This window comes from Mastomys coucha, unplaced genomic scaffold (assembly GCF_008632895.1).
Source record: "Mastomys coucha isolate ucsf_1 unplaced genomic scaffold, UCSF_Mcou_1 pScaffold14, whole genome shotgun sequence".
Lineage (NCBI taxonomy): Eukaryota > Metazoa > Chordata > Mammalia > Rodentia > Muridae > Mastomys > Mastomys coucha.
The window spans coordinates 74,184,163-74,204,956 of NW_022196896.1; the positions used below are offsets into that span (position 1 = coordinate 74,184,163).

Here is a 20,794-nt window from a genome sequence, read left to right on the forward strand (position 1 = left end):
TTTGGCGATGCCTTTGTCTTCGGTTGATAGGAACTCAAAAACCCCAGTTGCCCATCTCTGGCTACCAGCCTTCATTACCATACCTTTTTCCCATTCAGCCCAAAGCCCCAAAAGACATATGAATACGCACTCAATGCATTTCTTCATAGCAATGAATAACTGCCATGGTAAATAATTGAGCTTTGCTGATGGCGATCCTGTGAATAGGCAACCAGTCTGCTTAAGATACAAAGTCAAAAGTTAAAAAGAGGATTAAGGATATCTGTGGGGTTGTCCCAGGTATTCAATTCAGCTGCAAATTAGCAACCAAACACAAAGTCTGGCCACCAGGTGTATTGGGGGTGGCTTTGAGAATTGATAGAAAGCACTTGCTCTCCAGTAAGAGTGGAAACTGCACTCCAATTTTTAACTCAGTTTACACAGTCTCCATGGTTCTCTGTCCCACAAGGTCCAAAAGCTTGAAGCAAGGCAGCTTGTCCAATCTGGAACATAGGCAAGCAAAGGTGGGTCAAGGATATATGTCCAATACAACATTCCTGTCACTATTGTCAGGGCACTCTGCAAGCTCACAGGTCAGCATCACCCTTTGTCCCAGCATCAGCATGTCTCACCAATCACCTGGTAGCTAGCATACTCCTGCAGCATTCTGCAGGAAAAACACAAACATGCCCTCTTCCCTATATTAAATACCTGATCAGGATCATTCCTATGCCAATAAGTGGATCCTTCCATCTCACCTAGGCATAAGTATGCCTAGTTGTAGAGTGCCATAGACACTCAGCAAAGAGTTTCTTGGCATCCAAATGTCAAAATTTTGAAAATAAATAGCATGATTTAAATAATGTGTATGGGGATATAATTCCCCTGTTTTTGTTTTTTAAGAAGATATTGTTTTAAAGTTCCACAATATATTGTCCTTGAGAATTATAAGGAATCCCAGTAATATGGGCCATATTAAATTGTTGAAAAAATATCTCAAATGCTTGAATGTAATAGCCAGTTCCATTATCTGTTTTAATCTGATTTGGAGTACCAAGCATAGAAAAATAATGCAGGCAATAACTAATTACATTTTTAGTTGCTTCTCCTGCTAAAGCAGTTGCAACTAAAAAGGCTGACAAGGTATCAATAGTCACATGTGCGTATTTCATTTTTCTAAAATCAGAAATATGAGTATCCATTTGCAATAATTGATTAAGTATAAGTCCTTGAGAACTAACACCATTTTAAGTGGTACAAGTAGAAACTGAGGACACTGAGAACAAGTCTTTACGATTTTACATGCACATTCTCTAGATATACCAAATTATTGTCTCAAGCCATTACTATTTTGATGATATAAAGAATGAGATTATATGGCTAATTGTTCTTGTGTAAGGCCTATAATCTGCCTGGTTTACAAGTCTGCTGTGGCATTGCCTTAAGGGGTCTTGTCCAGGCAGTCCAGGATGAGCTCTTAAATGTCCAAAGACAGTTCTTGAAAGGAACAGTACTTTCTCTTAACTTGAGTTGTATATTCATAAACAATTGCAAAATTTGAGAATTAGCAGTATCTTGAAAAGGAACAATTTCAAGCAATTGTAAGCCCTGAGCTATATACATTGGCTGTCAGTATATAAATTAAAGCTTGATTTTTCAACACTTTCAAAACAGTAGTTACAGCATGTAGTTTGATTATTTGTGCTGTAGTAGGAGGAAACTCATGAGAATAAACCTGTGATCAAATCACATATACTTCTCTCCCATAGGAGGGCTGTTTATAAATACAGTAGATGCATTCTTTATGGGATGCATGCATAAATTTACAGGAAATACAAAAGGATGCATAGAGGCATACTTTTAACAACTTATCTTTTGCATAATGATTATCGATTTTGCCTAAAAAGTTTGCCATGCAATAGGCCAACTATCAGATTCTGCAGTAACCAATTCAGTTGCTGTTTGGAATAAGGAATAAATGTTTCATCAGGTTCTTAAGATATTCTTTCCAAAATGCTTTCATGATTCTATCCTACAATTCTTTATTAACACTACAACAGCTTCATAATAGGAGATGAAGAAAGATGAATCTACATTAATGCTCTCTTCTGCCACAGAACTGCTGTGGGCACACTGAGTAACAATAACTAACATAAACACCAACAAGTGATTATAGCTGCTGCTTCTACTTTCTATTCATCAATAACCGGTTAATTCACATCCCCCTAGCTAACATCCAACAAAAGCTTAAGTCCTCCTGTGGTGAGCTTAAGGTGAAGTCTTAGCCAATTAACATCTGGAAGCTTTTTGAAAATAATTTGAAGTAAGCAAATCATCTTTTCTTTCTTGAATTTTTCTGTGACAATTTTTCTAGGATATAACTAAGGTTCCAAATATTGAAAAAGATATAGCCTTTGAATCTTTTCTGGAACAACAACTACTCCAAAAATTTTAAAGCTCACTGTATAAGAGCAAAGGTTTGTAACAAAATTCCATCAGAGGGGTCAGCTAATAAAATATCCTTATAGTGAATAATATACACTGAAGTATTCAAAGTTATTATATTGAAGCAGAGACTTTTTTTTTTTAACATGATGTAAAGCTATTAGACATTCCTAGTGGAAAAACTTTCCAATGATTACAAGCTCACTAGAAGCAAACCCTTTACAATTATCAGGATGCAAACAAACAAAAAAAATCCTTCAAATCCATAATAATTTTATATGGAATAGGCAGGCCAAATTGTAATGCCTCTACAAGTTCCACAGCCTAATTGACCTTTCATAAATCTTAAATTTGAACTTTATTTTTAACAACACCTGGATAGATCTGTAATAATGCTGTTTTGGCTTAAAAATAATTCCCTGGAGGTAAGGCAAGGTGAGGCGAGGGCCCAAAAACTTCCATAGGCAGGATTAGTAAGACAAAAACAGTGCCACACAAACCTTGCTGATGCCCCTCTGAGCTTTGTGTTAACTCAAATGTAAATATTTCTTAATCTGAGCCTATCACCCAATTATTACCCCTCCTGCAGTGAGGACAGATTCCAGAGGAGCAGTTCTACTGTCTTTCTATACCTCTAATTTTTGGACAGTTTTTCCTAAAATGACTTATGCCCCCATACGTAAAAAATGTTCCTTATAACCTTGACACTGTGAAAGCATTACTTGTACTGTAGCCCCCTACAAGGCTGCAGCCAGAGCTAGATCCAGACTGTATGAGGGTCCAATTTCTGCACAAAGACGAATATATCCAGATAAGTCTGTCTTTGTTCTCTATGGCCAGTTGGCAGCAGTGAGCTGCATTAACGTTCTCATAATTGTGTAACAAGAAGAACTCCTGCTTGAGGGTCTCTGAAAATTCTACTAGCTGTTTTTAGTATGTATCCACAAACTCCTTGAAACAGTTCATCAGGATCCTGCTTGATACCAAATGAATTTGCATTGAGATCTCCTTTCCAATCTTGGGGGGTTAAATTTTGCTTCTACCACTGTATCCAATAAAGCTTGTGTAAAAGGCCCAGTGGGCCCATACTGGCCACAGCTGTTTTTAACTTTTATTACTCTTGCAATCATCCTAATTACAAAATATGGGTGAGTTAAGAATTCTGAGCTTTTGATCAAACTGCAAACTATAGCCAATGGAACATTGGCAATTTAACCATAATTTTTAAGTTTCTTTTGCAATATTAGAGCATAATCATAACTTTGGAAAGCAAAACCCAATTTTAAACAATCTATTCTCTTTAAAATCAACATAAAAAGCATTACTTTCATGTTATGAAGTTTGGTTGCCAATTCTTATATATGAATGCATGACAGTGCAACTTTTAATACTTCATTAAAGAGACATTGTTTTAAATCTTATCCATTGTAAGTCTAGTCTCTAGGATAAGAACTACATAAAATATTATCCCAATTTAGAAGTATCTTTAGAGGCCTGGTTTCCTGGACTGGTTCATGCCATGTGTTGTTTAAAATGACTCCAACCCTGAGTTAACCAGTTTTAAGCTGTAACCCTCCTATGCTAACTTTCTTGTTACCAGTGTTACACTTTTTAAATCATACCCAATAACTTATAAGCCAATACTCTATGACCAAGACATACAGAATATATTTATACCTTTAAGACCAGTCAGAAACAAAATGAAGGTGCTACATGAATCTTATATGTTTAGACCAAACAAATATTTTTACTTTTTCTAGCTCTAATTTCAAGAAAAAAAAGCACTTTGCCATTTGCTGAGCCCGATAATCACAATTGTAGAGATTTTTCTAGGAAAAAATAACTATTAGCTTATTTGCCTTAGAACTTGAGGCCCCCCTTTAAAAGCAGCTTCTCAGCAGGGCCTCCCCTGCTGTGCTTGACTCCTGGCTAAGGTGCAAGGCAACTTAAATCAGCCTCCCCTGTGCAGACTGATACTGAATCAAGAGATGGATAGCCAGCAGATAAAGTTTTAACCATTATTTTCTTTTCAACATGAAATATAGAACAGCAGTCATTCCGACAGCGAAATAAAAACAGGTACAAATTGACACCTGAACAGATTGGTGCACCAAAGTCAGACAATACAGAGAGGGAAGAGAACTTGATGTAACCAGAACTAAGGATGTCTCCTGTAGGGGCCAGAGAGGAACCAGGATGTTTCCTTCTCTCTTACATCAGCCAACCTAACCCAGCCTGGTCCAGTCTTTTTTTTTTTTAAGACTTATTTATTTCATGTATGTGAGTACACTGTTGCTGTCTTCAGACACACTAGAAGAGGGCATCAGATCCCATTACAGATGGTTGTGAGCTACCATGTGGTTGTTGGGAATTGAACTCAGGACCTCTGGAAGAGCAGTCAGTGCTCTTAACCACTGAGCCATCTCTCCAGCCCTTCTCTCTTGATCTCTCTCTCTCCTGTCATTTGTATATCTAGTGTCTCCTTTTTTTTGTTTTTTGTTTTTTTTTTTTTTACTTTTTATTTTATTTTAAGTCCTACTCCTCTCGCCTGATGTAGTTCCTGACTGTGGACAATTGCCTATATAGAATTCCCCACCCCAAGATGCTGTCAACCCTAGCTGATATCAGCATTGAGCTGATACTGACTCAGTCTAGCCTGTATCCTTTTTGCAACCTTTTAAGCAACAGCCTTCAAAAGATGAAATTTATAGTGCTAATATTAATACTGTATGTTGCTTACCACCATGTGGGATTCATAACTTCTATGGTTTTCTGTGGAGTTTCACCAAAGACAGCATCCCTTAGTTGGTTTCTCCTTGTCCAGCCCCATGTTGGGCACCACCTGTAGCTGTCCAGTGGCCATGGAGAACCAGGTATACCTGGAAAAAGAGCTGGGGATGGAATAGAATGGGCGGAGGAGAGAAATAACGAGCCAAGACAGAGTTCTGTGCTCAAGGTTCAAATTTTAATTTTTTAGCTCTGCTTTTATATAGGAAAACCCCAAAAGCCCATCCTTTGTTCTGGCTGGATTCTGTTGCTTTATCTCAGCTGGATTCTGTTGCAAAACAAGTTCTTCAGCAGCTCTGCAGGGGGGTGGGACACGGGGGCTGGCAGTGGCTCACTTCTCAGGCAGGAAGATGTCAATGTAGGGAGGCTGGCTCCAGTGTCTTATTTAGACTTGTTTAGCCAACTCAAGGCTGGGGGACGAGCATGCTATACTGTGACCTAGATGGACCACAGTGTATCCATTCATCAACTGAAGGGTGTCCTGATTGTTTCTCAGCAGTTATAAAAAAAGAGATTGGGAAAGTTTATTCTCCAAAGAACTTCATGTGGACCTACATTTTCAGCTTATTTGGATGAATGCCAAGCAGTGAAATTACTGGATCCTGTAGTAGGAGTATGTTTACTATGTGAGAAAGAGCTAAACTGTCTTGCAAAGTGATGGCATTGTTTTATAGTTCCACCTGCACCGCACAGGATTCTGTTCCACATCTCTGCTCCCCTCTGGTGCTGATAGGACTGTTCACTGTTCTGCTGGTTATGTGCATCTGGTTATGTGCATCTCCATGCTCTTCTAACTTGCAGTTCCCTAATGATGATTTTCTTACAGGCCTACCTGCCTTCTGTGCGTCTTACTCAGTATGGTGATATTTTGCACATTTTGATCAGATTGTTCAGTTGGTTTTTTTTTTTTTATTGAGTTTTAAGAGCTCTTTGCATATTTGGATTGTAGTTCTTAATCAAAGCTTCTATAGTGTTTTCTTCAAGTCTATGGCTGGTCTTCTCATTTTATTAAAGTGTCTTTAAAGACCAGAGCTTTTAACTCCTGTGAGGTCAAACTATCTTTCATGGGTTATACCGCTCATGTTAGACCTTAGAAACCTGATGCTATATATAGGGGTTGTTTGTTTGTTTGTTTGTTTGTTTTATAATGCTGTGATAGGCAAGTTAGGTTTTAAGTCTACAAAAAAATTTTTTTAAGTTATTTATTTATATATGTAAGTACACTGTAGCTGTCTTCAGACACCCCAGAAGAGTGCATCAGATCTCGTTACAGATGGTTGTGAGCCCCCATGTGGTTGCTGGGATTTGACCTCAGGACCTTTGGAGGGCAGTCAGTGCTCAGTGGTTACACTGAGCCATCTCTCCAGCCCTACAAAAAATTTTGAGTTCATTTTATTTTGTTCTTTGCATGTGCACATTCATGTCTTCGATCATTTGTTGAAACTGCTTTCTCCATTTTTCTGCCTTGGCCCCAAATCAGTTAGCTATATTTGCTCAATTTGTATTTTATTTTATTTATCTACTTATTTTTACTTATCTCTCTGGAGAAAACTGTTTTTTTCATCTGTGAGTGGTTATCAGTTGGAGATCACTCCTCGGCTAGCAAGGGGTCTTTATCTACTTTTCTCAGCATTGAGTCCCTGTCTGGTACGGACCTGTTGCAGGCCATGTGCGGTTTCCACAGTCTCTGTGAGTTCATATGTTCATCAGTCAGTCATGCTGTGTTTAGAAGGCTTTGCTTTCTTGGGATTTTAGTTTTTCACTAACAATAATTTGTCTGAAACTAGGAATTTTAGTCTGTTTTCCTTCTGAGTAATTCTCTGTGTGGAAGGTGGCCATCTATCTTTGCTTTAGCTGTCCTTTTGAATTTATGGCTGGAGGTTGAACTGCTCATACAATAGCAGAGACTCTAACATGAAGTTGTTCCTCCAGCCCTTTCTTTGTTTACACCTTTATAAGATATGGTGTAAGTTTCCTAAGCAGGCTGCAAACTCGGCATCTCTTCCTCTGCCTCCTGAGTAACTGAGAGTAAAAGTATCACCAGGCCAGGCTCATTTTCATTTTCAGTAATCTCTCTCTGTCTCTGTCTCTCTCTGTCTCTCTCTCTGTGTCTCTCTCTGTCTCTGTCTCTCTTTCACTGTCTGTCTCTGTCTCTCTGTGTCTCTGTCTCTCTGTCTGTCTCTCTCTCTCTGTCTCTGTCTCTGTTTCTGTCTGTCTGTCTGTCTCTGTCTGTGTCTCTCTCTGTGTGTCTCTCTCTGTGTCTCTGTCTCTCTCTGTCTCTGTGTCTCTGTCTCTGTCTGTCTCTCTGTGTGTCTCTCTCTGTCTCTGTCTCTGTCTCTCTCTCTGTCTCTGTCTCTCTCTCTCCCTCTCTCTCTCCTTCTTTTTCTCTCTCCCTCCCTCTTTCTCTCTCTCTCCCCTCTCTCTGTTTCTGTCTCTGTCTCTCTCCCCCTCTCTGTCTCTGTCTCTGTCTGTCTCTCTCTCTCCCCCCTCTCTGTCTCTGTCTGTCTGTCTCTGTCTCTGTCTGTCTGTCTCTGTCTGTGTCTCTGTATGTCTGTCTGTCTCTTTCCTATGCTCCCCTTTCCCATCTTCTGGGTCTAAGGCATCTAATGTCTCACAGCTTGGATACTGGATGATATTATCTTCTTAGTGGTTCCCTTTTATTTCTCAGATTTTAGTAAATCCCTGGATTACTCACTTCAGATGCTGTACCTCTTTGTTCCTGCATTTCTTTTTTGCTTTAATTGTACAATGTTAATTTTGCTGGTGAGATTCTGTTTAATCCTAGTGATCACTTTTTCCTTTGTGTCCTTGAATATATTTAATTAGCTGTTTGAAAGCTTGGATAAACTATGTTAAATTCTGTTAATTATCAAATGTTGTGGCATTTTGGGGTCTAGCAGTGTGCTGGCTAGTTTTATATCAACTTTACACAAACTAAGGTTATCTGAGAGGAGTGGTCCTCAATTAAGAAAATGCCTGCATAAACTTGGGCTCTAGGCAAACCTGTAGTAAATTTTCTTAATTAGTAATTGATGGGGGAGGTCCAGCCCATTGTGGGTGGTGCTATTTTGGGCTGGTAGTCCTGGGTTTTATAAGAACAAGGATTGAACAAGCCATGAGGAAGAAACCAGTAAGCAGCATCCCTCTGCAGCATCTTCGGCTTCAGATTTCCTTCCTTTTTGAGTTACTGTCCTGACTTCAATGAAGGACTACAATGTGGAAGTGTAAGCCAAATTAACACTTTCCTCCCCAACTTGCTTTCAATCATAAGGTTTCATCATAACTAACTTTTTTTAAAATATTTTATTTTATTTATTTTATGTATACAAGTACACTTTAGCAGTACAGATGGCCGTGAACCATCAAGTGTGTGGCTACTGTTGAACTCAGGACCTCTGCCAGCCCTGCTTGCTCCAGCCCGCGCTCTCTCATTTACTGCAGCTGTCTTCAGATGCACCAGAAGATGGCGTCTGATCTCATTATGGGTGGTTGTGAGCCACCATGTGGTTGCTGGGATTTAAACTCAGGACCTTCGGAAGAGCAGTCAGTGCTCTTACCCACTGAGCCATCTCACCAGCCCCCAACAATAACTCTTAAGTAGGACAAACAGCTACCTTTTTTCTTAACCATAGGCCATTTTCTCACTTCTCTGCATGTCTTGTAATCTTTTTTTACTGGATGTTGCTTATTGTGAATATGTTGAATCTCCATTCAACATATTATGGATTATGTCATCGTTGTTTAGATGGCAATTTTATTTACTTACTTTTTTTAAGATATTTTCTTTATTTACATGTCATACAATATCTCCTTTCCCAGTTTCCCCTCCAAACAAAAAACAACAAGAACAAACCCCTGTTCCCTCTCCCTTCCCCCTGCTCATCACCCCATCCTTTCCTGCTTCCTGGTCCTGGCATTCCCCTACACTGGGGCATAGAACCTTCACATGGCCAAGGGCCTCTCTTCCCACTGATGACCAACTAGGCCATCCTCTACTACATAGGCTGTTGGAGCCATTAGTCCCACCATGTGTACTCTTGGCAATTTTATTCTTAATGTGAGCATACTTCTGCTTTGTCCACACCAATGCCTGGCTGCCTCTTTTTATAACTGAGGTGTTACTGGAATATGACTTTCTAACTTATTTAAGTGTTGTCTGTGGCTTCTTCTGTGCTATAATCACAGACATGAGCACCTGACACAAATGCTGTATGTGTGCCTCAGTCTGTTCAGACTGCTTCAACCAAATACCATAGACTGGTTACAAACAAAAGGAACACAATTCTCACAGTTGTATGATGGAAAGACCATTTCAGCCCAGTCACCATCAGATCAGAGTCTGCAATCAAAGGGCTCTGATTTACAGATGGCACCTCGATGCTTCATCTTCTCATGGCAATGAAGGGCCAGGAATTTGAGGTTTCTTTAGGAGGGCAGTACTATTACCCCAATACTATTTCCCAGAATCTCCACTTTAAATACTGTCATGTGAGGGATTGCATGTCAATATGACATCTGGGGAAGGGGACATAAGCACTGCCTAGTCATGGCTCAGACATCTAAGCCATGTACAGTCAGTTCTTTAAGACCTTTGCCAAACCTTGCTCTTGGTATTCATTCTTTTGAGAACTGTCTGTTCAAGTCCCAGGCCCATTTTTTGAATGGGTCATTTTTCTTTGATTCTTTGGTATTTTGCCTTCTTTTCATGTTATGCTTACTAACCCTCTGTCTGATGCATATCTAAAGACCTCCCCACTCCATGGGCTTTCTCTTCCCTCAACGGGTGCTTTACAGTCTTTAGTTCTATGAGGTCCCAATTGTTAGCCTTAATTCCTGAGCCAACAGAGCCCTACTCAGAAGGGTCCTTTCCTACCCTTATACCTGTGTGGCAATGCTTATGTTTTCTTCTTACAGTTTTAGCATTCAGGTTTTAAATTCAGGTCTTTGGTTCAATTGAAGCTGATTTTTATGTAGCCTGATAGATTCTCGTCTGATTTCATTCTTCTGTGTGTGGATGTCAGTTTCCTCAGCATAACTTATGGGTGCTGCGGCCTTTTCTCCAGAGTTTGTCTTTGGCCTCTTTGTCTTTATCAGCTATTAAATGGCTGATGTATGACAAAGAGGCCAAAAAGGCCACGTTTAGATCTCTTGTTTTGTACACCGGTCGATATGTATGGTTTTGTGCTGGTGCCAGGGTGCTTTATGACTACTGCTCTGAGATGTGGAAGGTTAATCCTCCTCGCACTGACAGTTTTGGTTAGGATTGCATTGGCTATCTGGAGTCTTCTCTGGTTATGTATGAAGTTTTGAATGCTTCCCCCCCCTTTGAATACTGTTTTATGTATTTTGATTGGGATTGCATTGAATCTACAGATGGCTTTTGGTAATTTGGTCATTTTTATTGTGTTGAGGTATGTTCCCTGCTGTCCTAGTCTCTTTAGGATTTATCATGAAAGGATGTTGGATTTTCTCAATTTCTTCCCAGCATCTATTGAGATTATATGATTTTTACGTCAACTTAAATATTTTTTATATTTACTGACGTATGTATGTTGAATCATTCCTTCATTTCTAGGATAAAGTCAACTTGATCCTGCTTGGTTGATGGTCTCTTTGATATGTGTCTGTATTCTAGTCACAATCATTTTATTGTGTTTCTCAGAGTTGATCTGTGGTTTTTGGTTTGTTTATGTTTTTGTTCCGTGTGTGTGTGTGTGTGTGTGTGTGTGTGTGTGTGTGTGTGTGTTTAACTGGTTACCCGCAGTATTACCCACAGTATTATTAGGGTAATACTGGCTCCATACCCATAGAAGGAATCTGGAAGTGTTCCATCTGTTGTTCCTCCTCCTCTTCCTCCTCCTCTTCTTCTTCCTCCTCCTCTTTCTCCTCCTCTTCCTTTTAATTTAAGTATTAGCTGTAGATTTTTGAAAACTAGATAGAATTCTGCTTTTAGTTCATTTGGCCTGGGTGCTTTTTTCTTTTTCTTTTTTTTTTACTTTCCTTTTCTCCTTTCCTTTTTTTTTTTTTTTTTTTTTTTTTTTTTTTTTTGTCAGAAGGCTTATTACTACTGTTTCAGTTTGTGTTTTGGGTTGTTGATTCCTTTGTGGTTTAACTTTTATGTTTTGATGTATCTAGAATTTGTTTCTTTTAGATTTTTTTCCAACTTGATGGAGTGCAGATTTTAAAAATATTCCCTTATAAGAGTCTGAATTTTATTTTATTTTTTTAAGAGTCTGTTGTAAAGGTTTCATTATTCATTTCTGATCCTCCATTTTTTTCCATAAGTTGGGCCAAGTGTATGTCAATCTTGTTTATCGTTTCAAAGAGCCAGTTCTTAGGTTCATTAATTTTTTATATTGTTTTTGTTTTTATTTCATTCATATTTACTTTAATTTTTACTATTTCTTGCTGTCTACTGAATTTGGGTTTGTCTTTTGTTTTTCTAAATTCTTAAGTTGCGTCAAGTAATTTATTTGTGTTTTTTTATCACTTTTTTACTTAGATACTTTGTTTACATTTAAAATGCTATTATCCCCTTTCCCCTCTGCAAACCTGCTATCCCATCCCCCCTTACCCTGCTTCTATGACGGTGCTCCCCACCCACCCACCCACTCCCACCTCACCACCCCAGCATTTCTCTACACTGGGGCATCAAGTGTTCATAGGACCAAGGGTCTCCCCTCCCATTGATGACAGATAAGGCCCCTTCAGCTCTTCAGTCCTTCCCCTAGCTTCTCCATTGGGTCTCTGTCCTTAGTCCTATGGTTGACTGCAAATATCTGAATCTGAATTGGCCAGGATCTGGCAGAGCCTCTCAGGAGACAGCTGTTATCAGGCTCTTGTCAGCAAGCACTTCTTGGCATTAGCAATAGTGTCTGGGTTTGGAGGGACATGCCCAACATCCAGATATGGTCCCAGCAGTTTCTCCCTCCCCTTTGTGGGGCAATTCAGCCAATGTCATCCCCCTGGGATCCTGGGAGGCTCCTGCCACAATGCACAATGGCATCTGGGACTTTCTGGCTGCAATCCCCAGTTCCCCATCCCACATTGCTACACACCTCTATTTAGTTCCCCGACCTTCTGTACATGGGAGTCCATCTCCTCCCATACCTGATTCTGCCCCTCTTTCTTCCACTCTCCTCCTCTCTTCCTCCCAGGTCCCTTCAAGCCTCTACTTCCCTTGGTTATATTGTTCCCCAACTACGTAGGACTGAAGCATCCACTTTTTGGTCTTCCTTACTCTTGAGCTTCATGTGGTCCATGAGTTGTATCGTGGTTATTCCATGCTCTTTGTCTAATATCCACTCATCAGTGAGTACATACCATGTGTGTCCTTTTGTGACTGAGTTACCTCACTCAGGATGATATTTTCTACATCCATCCCCTTGCCTGCAAATTTTGTGAAGTCATTGTTTTTAATAGCTGAGTAGTATTCTATTGTGCAATGTACCACATTTTCTGTATCCATTCCTCTGTTGAGGGACATCTGGGTTGCTTCCAGCTTCTGGCTATTACAAACATGGCTGCCATGAACATAGTGGAGCATATGTCCTTATTATATGTTGGAGCATCTTCTGGGTATATGCCAAGGAGTGGCATAGCTGGGTCCTCAGGAAGTACTATGTTCAATTTTCCGAGGAATTGCCAGACTGATTTCCAGAGTGGTTGTACTGTTGGTGTGCTCTCTGGTTAGTATGGCTAAGGGTTTATCTAGTTGATTTTCTGAAAGAACCAGCTCCTGGTTTTGTTCTTTGTATAGTTCTTTTTGTTCCTACTTGGTTGATTTCAGCCCTGAGTTTGATTATTTCCTGCCATTTACTCCTCTTGTGTGTATTTGCTTCTTTTCTTTCTAGAGCTTTCAGGTGTGAGGTCAAACTGCTAGTGTATGCTCTCTCCAGTTTCTTTTTGGAGGCACTCAGAGCTATGAGTTTTTCTCTTAGCACTGCTTTCATTGTGTCCCGTAAGTTTGGGTATGTTTTGCCTTCATTTTCATTGAATTCTAAAAAGTCTTTCATTTCTTTATTTCTTCCTTGACCAAGTTATCATTGAGTAGAGCATCGTTCAGCTTCCATGTGTATGTGCACTTTCTATTGTTTTTGTTGTTATTGAAGACCAGCCTTAGTCTGTGATAATCTGATAGAATGCATGGGATTATTTCAATCTTCTTGTATCTGTTTAGGCCTGTTTTGTGACCGATTACATGGTCAAAATTGGAGAAAGTACCATGAGGTGCTGAGAAGAAGGTATATTTTTATGATTTTGGATGAAATGTTCTATAGATATGTTAAATCCATTTGGTTCATAACCTCTGTTAGTTTCACTGTGTTTCTGTTCAATTTCTGTTTCCATGATCTGTCCATTGCTGAGAGTGGGGTATTGAAGTTCTCACTATTATTATGTGAAGCGCAATGTGTGCTTTGGGGTTTAGTAAAGTTTCTTTTATGAATGTGGTTGCCCTTGTATTTAGAGCAATTCTTGTTCAGAATTGAGAGTTCATCTTAGTACATTTTTCCTCTGATGAGTAGGAAATATCCTTCCTTATCTTTTTTAATACTTTTGGTTGAAAGTTGATTTTATTCAATATTAGGTTAGCTACTCCAGCTTGTTTCTTGAGGACCATTTGCTTGGGAAATTGTATTCCAGCCTTTTACTCTGAGGTAATTTCCATCTTTGTCACTGAGGTTTGTATCCTGTATGCAGCAATATTCTAGGACCTGTTAACATATTCAATCTGTTAGTCTATGTCTTTTTATTGGGGAATTGAGTCCATTGATGTTAAGAGATATTAATTAACCAGTGATTGTTGCTTCCTGTCATTTTTGTTGTTAGAGTTGGAATTATGTTTGTATGGCTATCTTCTATTGGGTTTGTTAAAAGATTACTTTCTTGCTTTTCCTAGGATGTAGTTTCCCTCCTTGTATTGGAGTTTTCCATCTATTATCCTTTGTAGGGCTGAATTTGTGAAAAGATATTGTGTAAATTTGGTTTTGTCATGGAATATCTTGGTTTCTCCATCTATGGTAATTGAGAGTTTTGCTGGGTATAGTAGCCTGGGCTGTTCTTGTAGGGTCTATATGACATCTGCCCAGGATCTTCTGGCTTTGACAGTCTCTGGTGAGAAGTCTGGTGTAATTCTAATAGGTCTGCCTTTATATGTTGCTTGACTATTTTCCCTTACTGCTGTTAATATTCTTTCTTTGTTTTGTGCATTTGGTGTTTTGACTATTATATGATGGGAGAAATTTCTTTTCTAGTCCAATATATTTGGAGTTCTGTAGGCTTCTTGTATGTTTATGGGCATCTCTTTCTTTAGGTTAGGGAAGTTTTCTATAATTTTGTTGAAGATATTTAATGGCCCTTTAAATTGGGAATCTTCACTCTCTTCTATACCTACTATCCTTAAATTTGGTTTTCTCATTGTGTGCTGGATTTCCTGGATGTTTTGGGTTAGGAACTTTTTGCTTTTTGCATTTTCTTTGACTGCTGTGTAAATGTTTTCTATGTTGTCTTCTGCACCTGAGATTCTCTCTTCTATCTCTTGTATTCTGTTGGTGATGTTTGCATTTATAACTCCTGATCTCTTTCCTAGGTTTTCTATCTCCAGGGTTGTCTCCCTTTGTGATTTCTTTATTATTTCTATTTCCAGGATGGCTTTGTTCAATTCCTTCACCTGTTTGAATGTGCTTTCCTGTAATTCTTTAAGGGATTTTTGTGTTTCCTCTTTAAGAGATTCTAGCTCTTTACCTTTGTTCTCCTGTATTTCTTTAAGGGAGTTATTTATGTTCTTCTTAATGTCCTCTATCATCGTCATGAAAGGTGATTTTAAATCAGAGTCTTGCTTTTCTAGTGTGTTTGGGTATCCAGAGCTTGCTGTGGTGGAAGAACTGGGTTTTGATGATGCCAAATAGCCTTGGTTTCTGTTGCTTATGTTCTTGAATTTGCCTCTCACCATCTGGTTATCGGTGGTGTTAGCTCTTCTTGTTGTCTCTGACTGTGGCTGTCTCTCCTAGGAGACCAGCTCTCTCTGCATGGAATTTGGGTATGGATAGCTGTGACATAGAGTCAGCTCCAGGGTGCAGATGGAAACTGGACAGAACTGTCCTTGGCTGTTCCTTGGTTCCTGTGTCCTGATGGCTCTGGGCAGTTCCCTCTTGGACCAGAAATTTGAGCATAAGTGGTGGTCTCACCTCTGCTCTCAGGTGTGTTAGCACTCTTGGGAGACCAGCTCTCTCCTGGCGGGATTTGAGTATGGTGAGCTATGGCACAGGGTCAGTTTACTTTTATATTCTTAAGATCTGGTCTATGGGATTCTTCTTTTTCATCTCTTTTTAATTAGATGTGGTCTTATTATAATATCCCACAGTTCCTGAATGTTCTTTTTATGTTTACTTTTCTTCATGATCTTTGCTTGTGTAGTCTCCTTTGTCTTCAAGAACTGATCTTTTATTGTCTACTGAAAACATTCTATTTGTAAGACCTTTTTCTGAGTTTCCTAATTGGGATACTGAGTTTTCCAATTCTGTCTTCACTGCTTCTGTTTCATTATTGAATTTTGTTTCCAAATCCTAGATTGCCTTTGTCATTTCATTCAGCCTTATTTTTGTTTTCTTGAGCAGTACTCACAATTTTTTTCTTTATGTTCATTCTAAGTTCATTGACCTGTTTTTGTCTTCTTTAAACTCCTTGGATTCCTCAACAAAATCTATGGTTGTTCTGTTAAGATCTGTGTCCTAGCGTTCATCAAGGTGATTCTTATTAGAGAAAATAAATGGCTGGTAGATTTTGGAGGGGACAAACCGTTTTCATATCTTGTTTTTCCAATGATTCCTGTGCATGTGGACTTCATTCTTGTTGGTTTTGTTTGTTATGGATATAGCAGACTGGGATGCACACAGGATGTGTGTTCTGTCCCAGGGCTGGAAGTTGGAAGGCTGTGGGAAGGGTTCCTTGAACTGGGCTGGAGCATTGCATGTGAGACAGGGCTCCATCTGAGGACTGAGGTGAACTCAGGTGGTTTGTGAACTCACCTAGGCTAGATCTAAAAGGAACCTTTAGAGTAGGCTGAATGGGATAAGATCTGCTAGCTAGAGGTTGGTGGGCAGATGCATCTGATGTGCATCCTGTCCCAAACCTGGAGCTTGGGGGAGATTGGACAGGACTCCTTAGAAAGGCCAAAGCACTGTATATGGGACCAGGGCTCCATCTGAGGATTGGTGTTGAGTGCAGCAGGCCTGGGGGTAAGAGAGAAGACTCACCAGGCAAGGTTAGGGAACAGCTGGAAATAAAAGGTGGCTAGAGCGTGTGGCCACTGGAGAAATCTACCTCCCCTTTTTATGACAGAGTTCTCTAATCATTTTCATGTTAATTATGGCTAATGCCTGTATTACTTCTCAGTCCAAAATAGTCTATGGTAAGTAATTACATGTTCTGTGTTAGAGATGTGCAACTGAGGTAGACCCATTTTTCAAGTAGCTCAGTAGAACAAGGCAGACACTCAACATATTCCATATTTCCTTTGAAATATGCCTCTGAAATCTGGAACATGAGGCAGGGTGTAGAAAACTTAAGAAATGTAAAGACAGAACTCTGAAATTCCTTTTTGTCCCCTATAATCCTTACTTGGTGGTAGGAATTGGGAGTAGAATTATGAGAAAAACTGAAAACTTAGTATTTATAGAAAATAAATGTATAGCAGTTAAGTCCAGGAAAGGTTAACTTTTTTTCTAGACTTCTTTGATTACAAACTATTAAAAATGAGTAGGTATACAGTAGTTGTTACTTCCTAGGGAACCGTGGTACCACAAACAAGAACCTTCATTTTAAGACTTTTAGGGTTCCTTCTGAGGTCTGTGTATAGGAACAGTTAACTTCATTCAGGGAGTTTACCTGTGCATATGGCTGTGGCTCCTTAAAGTAGTCACTTAAACAAACCCTAAAGTCCCCTCTTGAGAACATTCAATAACAAAACCCACTTAGGATACAAACAAGGCACACCAGCGTACAACCTATTTTCTGTTTAAGTACCAAATAAGAATAGGATGAAGATAATATGGCAAAAAGAAACCTTAATAATAAGGATCAGGAATTGGCAACCATTTCCTGCCAAGTAAGCATTTTAGACTTTGCAGGTGCAAGGTATCCTAATTATGCAGGGCCCACCATTGTTAGCAAAACTCAGCCACACATAACTCAGGAGTTGTTTTCTGGTCAAGTTTCTTTAAAGAAACATGTTTTTTTGTTTGTTTGTTTTAGCCTTCCTGAGATAGTAGTACCTGCCACAGCCTGCACAGCTTTGGGTATTTGGTAGTAAGGAATAAAGAAATGACAGACACACATACAGAAAAGCTGGGGTCAAGTAAGATACCTTCTACACATATGGCCAACATCCCTATTCTAAGCAAGGGAAGGCCTTGCCATTTCCATGAGTCTGAAGCACTGGATTCCTTGACAGCAGTGCTCCTGACATGAATGCTCATTGAGACTGGGGTGTGTTCACTGTCCACAGATGGCATCACTAAAGAAAACTGGGAATAAAAAGGCCCAAATTTCAAATGGTTCTTTTGAAGCACTGGTTGTCAACCTGGAGGTTGCAACTCTTTATGGTATTGTCAAAGTACCTTTCACGGGATTGCCTATCAGATATTTACATTATGACTAATAATACTAGCAAAATTATAGTTATGAAGTAGCAGCAAAAATAACTTTGTCACCACAACATGAGGAACTGTAATAAATTACAAAAGCTGAGAAGCACTATTTTAAAGAATTGACTTTAAAATAGCCTAATTAAATGCAGTGGCACTCCTACCCACACAAGAAGGGAATAGCAGAGAGGGGAGAACAAGAAAAACAGCAACAGAAGACCTGAAAAGCAGGAGCTTGTTGGGAGGGATTTGGTGGTTTGATGGGATAAAGGAGTAAGAGGGTAATAGGGAAAATATGATCAAAGTACCTTATATATGTATAAACTGTAAAAGAATTAAAAAGGAAAAAAAAAAACAGTTGTGGGAATTCAGCTCAAGAATGACCCCTTGCTAATGTAAAATTTTATTCCATTTAGTTTTATAAAATTTTCAAGAGCTTGGGAAAAAGGTTTGAATGTCCTGACATTCCTGAGTGATTTCTTCAGCTTTGACTAGTAAGGTTGTTTGTTGAGAACGTCACTTTTCTTTCAAGGGATTAAGAGTTTCTACACTGCACAGAACCTTACAGTGAAAACTCCCTTTTCTTAACAGGTAAACACAAGACGTGAAGAGTAGTGAAAGGGACTAGTGCTTGCCAACGTGGCCTGAGAGGGAGGCCGGGTCAACACCGTGAGGAGAGCCCTGCACTGTTTTCCAAAGATGCTCTTGAAGTAGTCCTCATTAACACAGCTTGCCTTTACCTGCCAAAGCTCTTCATCATGGGCTGCATGAAGTCAAAGGAAACGTTCCCATTTCCTACCACATTAGACATTGACAAGCTACGTGAGAGCGAAGAGGCCTTTATGCCAGATGACAGCTGTCAATATAGGACACCTTCTACAGATGAACAACAGCAAGTCCAGGAAGTGAAGAAACTCCCAGAGCCCAGTACTGTGATTGGTACCGTGATCCTTGAATTTGCAGACCGTCTGGCCAATGAAATTGTGGAGGATGCCTTGCAGCAATGGGCATGTGAAAACATCCAATACTACAACATCCCATACATTGAGAGTGAGGGCTCTGACACCACCATTGATTGATGATACTCAACTGTGCTCTGGATGTAGTTGGTGCTAGTTAAATATATAAGTTTTCAAATTCCAACTGGATGTTAAACCATGTCTATGATATTAATGTAGGGATGCTTATGAGGAAATATAATTTTAAGCAGTTCTACTATTTTAACATCAATGTATATCTACTTGGTCTTAAATTTTGGTCACAGAAGGCCTGGAAAGAGGTCTTATGCCACCCAGCCATTAGCTGTCTGTCATACCAGGCTCTTCCTGGGGTAGGAATGACATCACCAAAGAAAATGTTAAATAAAAAGTGCCCAAGTTCCAAATGGTTACTTTAAGGGTTGACTTTAAAATGACTATTTTTGTTAATTTATACCAAAAACAAAACAAAAGGCCCAGAACATGAAAAGGGAGTTTCCTTAAGATGCAAAAAAAGCAAGGAACAGAACTCCAGCCATAGTGAGCCACAGCATGTCTGTTGTCAAAACCATTTGTGCCAGGACTGCCCACTTCCTGACACCTATAGCCTACCATCAGAAAACCTCCAGTGGAGAGGGCTGCCTTGAATGCCCTTCTCAGCTGGAAATCTATTTTCTTAGCTGGAAAGGGTAGCAACCACCCTCAGCTTCAGGGTCATGCCACAGCTGTAACTGGATGATTTAAACTTTGCATGTTACAGCCATCTTTAAAAGATAATGTATAGAAGTCATGACAGTTTATCACATTGAAATAAGAATCTCTTTGGTACCTTTTATTCGGTAAGCTTTAAAAATGACAGAGATTTAGTCTGCATGGTGAAATCTGAGCCCGGTTTTCATGGCTAACAATGTATAAAGCCTCGCTGCAGTGCTGGTACAGGGGAGATGTGTGGATGGTACAGAGGACTTGCGATTCTCCTACACTCCTCCCAAAGGGACCGCCTGTGTGGGACTTAGCAGTCACTCATGCCCTCACAACACTCTTAGCCACATACTTTCCCCCTGAATGGAGAACTTGTGTGGGTTTTAGCAGTCATGCATGCCCAAAGAATACTTTTAGCCATATTGTAGAAGTCTTATAAATTAGGCTTTTTTTTAAAAAAAAAAACTATCATATGCTTTATTTTTTAAATCTTAACTGTTTAAAGCTCAGCAGTAACAGAAGACTTAGAACAAAGTAAATAGACAGGACTGAGTGTCTCAAGCTGTGAGAGAAAATGGGGCCCATCCATACCAGTCCTTCAAGGATACGTTTATCAGCATTCTTGAAATCCAAAGCCATTAAGGAAAGGCTTTTAGTATCATTGTGAGCCAAATAGGCACTTGACTTTATCCATAGTGAGAAAGGCTGCCTCTAGTTTTATAGTAATACACTGAAACATAAGTCAAACAGTGTGAATTCTCCAAGTTTTAGGAGCAGAGCGGTTGTTAAAATTAGTGACAGCTATCATTCAGTTTCCTTTCAGATACCCATTCATTCTGTTAGTTTCACTAAACCCTGGGAGTCACAGTGTTCCACCACACACAGTGCCCCACTACACTGGTGATTGATTGGACAGCTTACAGAACTGCAAGCAACCACTCCTGCTCCTATGCCTTCCATTTAGTCCATGGAGCAGTGTAGTTTCCAATGTCTATGATGATTCAGGCAAAAGCCCCTAGGTCATGATGTTTCTCATTCAATTGCTTTCTCATATGAAGATGCCTGTTGCAAAGTTTCTTGTTATTTAACAAATATAATTAAGTATATAAAATAATAATATATGTTGGTCAGAACATGACATAATCTACACAGAGATATTGGCAAGTGAGTATGGGTTGAGTATTTCAACTTCAGGTTTCTTTTTTGTCCAAGGTTGGAGCCCGCCCAGTCCACATCTACCTAGATGTCTGCTCTCTGCTG

General features: G+C 39.5%; 1 protein-coding gene across 5 annotated transcripts in view; it reads left to right on the top strand.

Moving 5' to 3' along the window:
- CUNH2orf88 (chromosome unknown C2orf88 homolog) overlaps positions 1-18,998 on the top strand; it is a 49,154-nt gene extending 30,156 nt beyond the window's left edge. For all 5 annotated transcript variants that reach the window (XM_031367409.1, XM_031367407.1, XM_031367411.1 and 2 more), the window contains exon 2: positions 18,447-18,998. In XM_031367409.1, the coding sequence (XP_031223269.1) occupies positions 18,614-18,934 (321 nt within the window). In that variant the 5' untranslated portion in view covers positions 18,447-18,613 and the 3' untranslated portion in view covers positions 18,935-18,998. The remainder of the gene's footprint in view (positions 1-18,446) is intronic.
- The last annotated feature ends 1,796 nt before the right edge of the window (positions 18,999-20,794 follow it).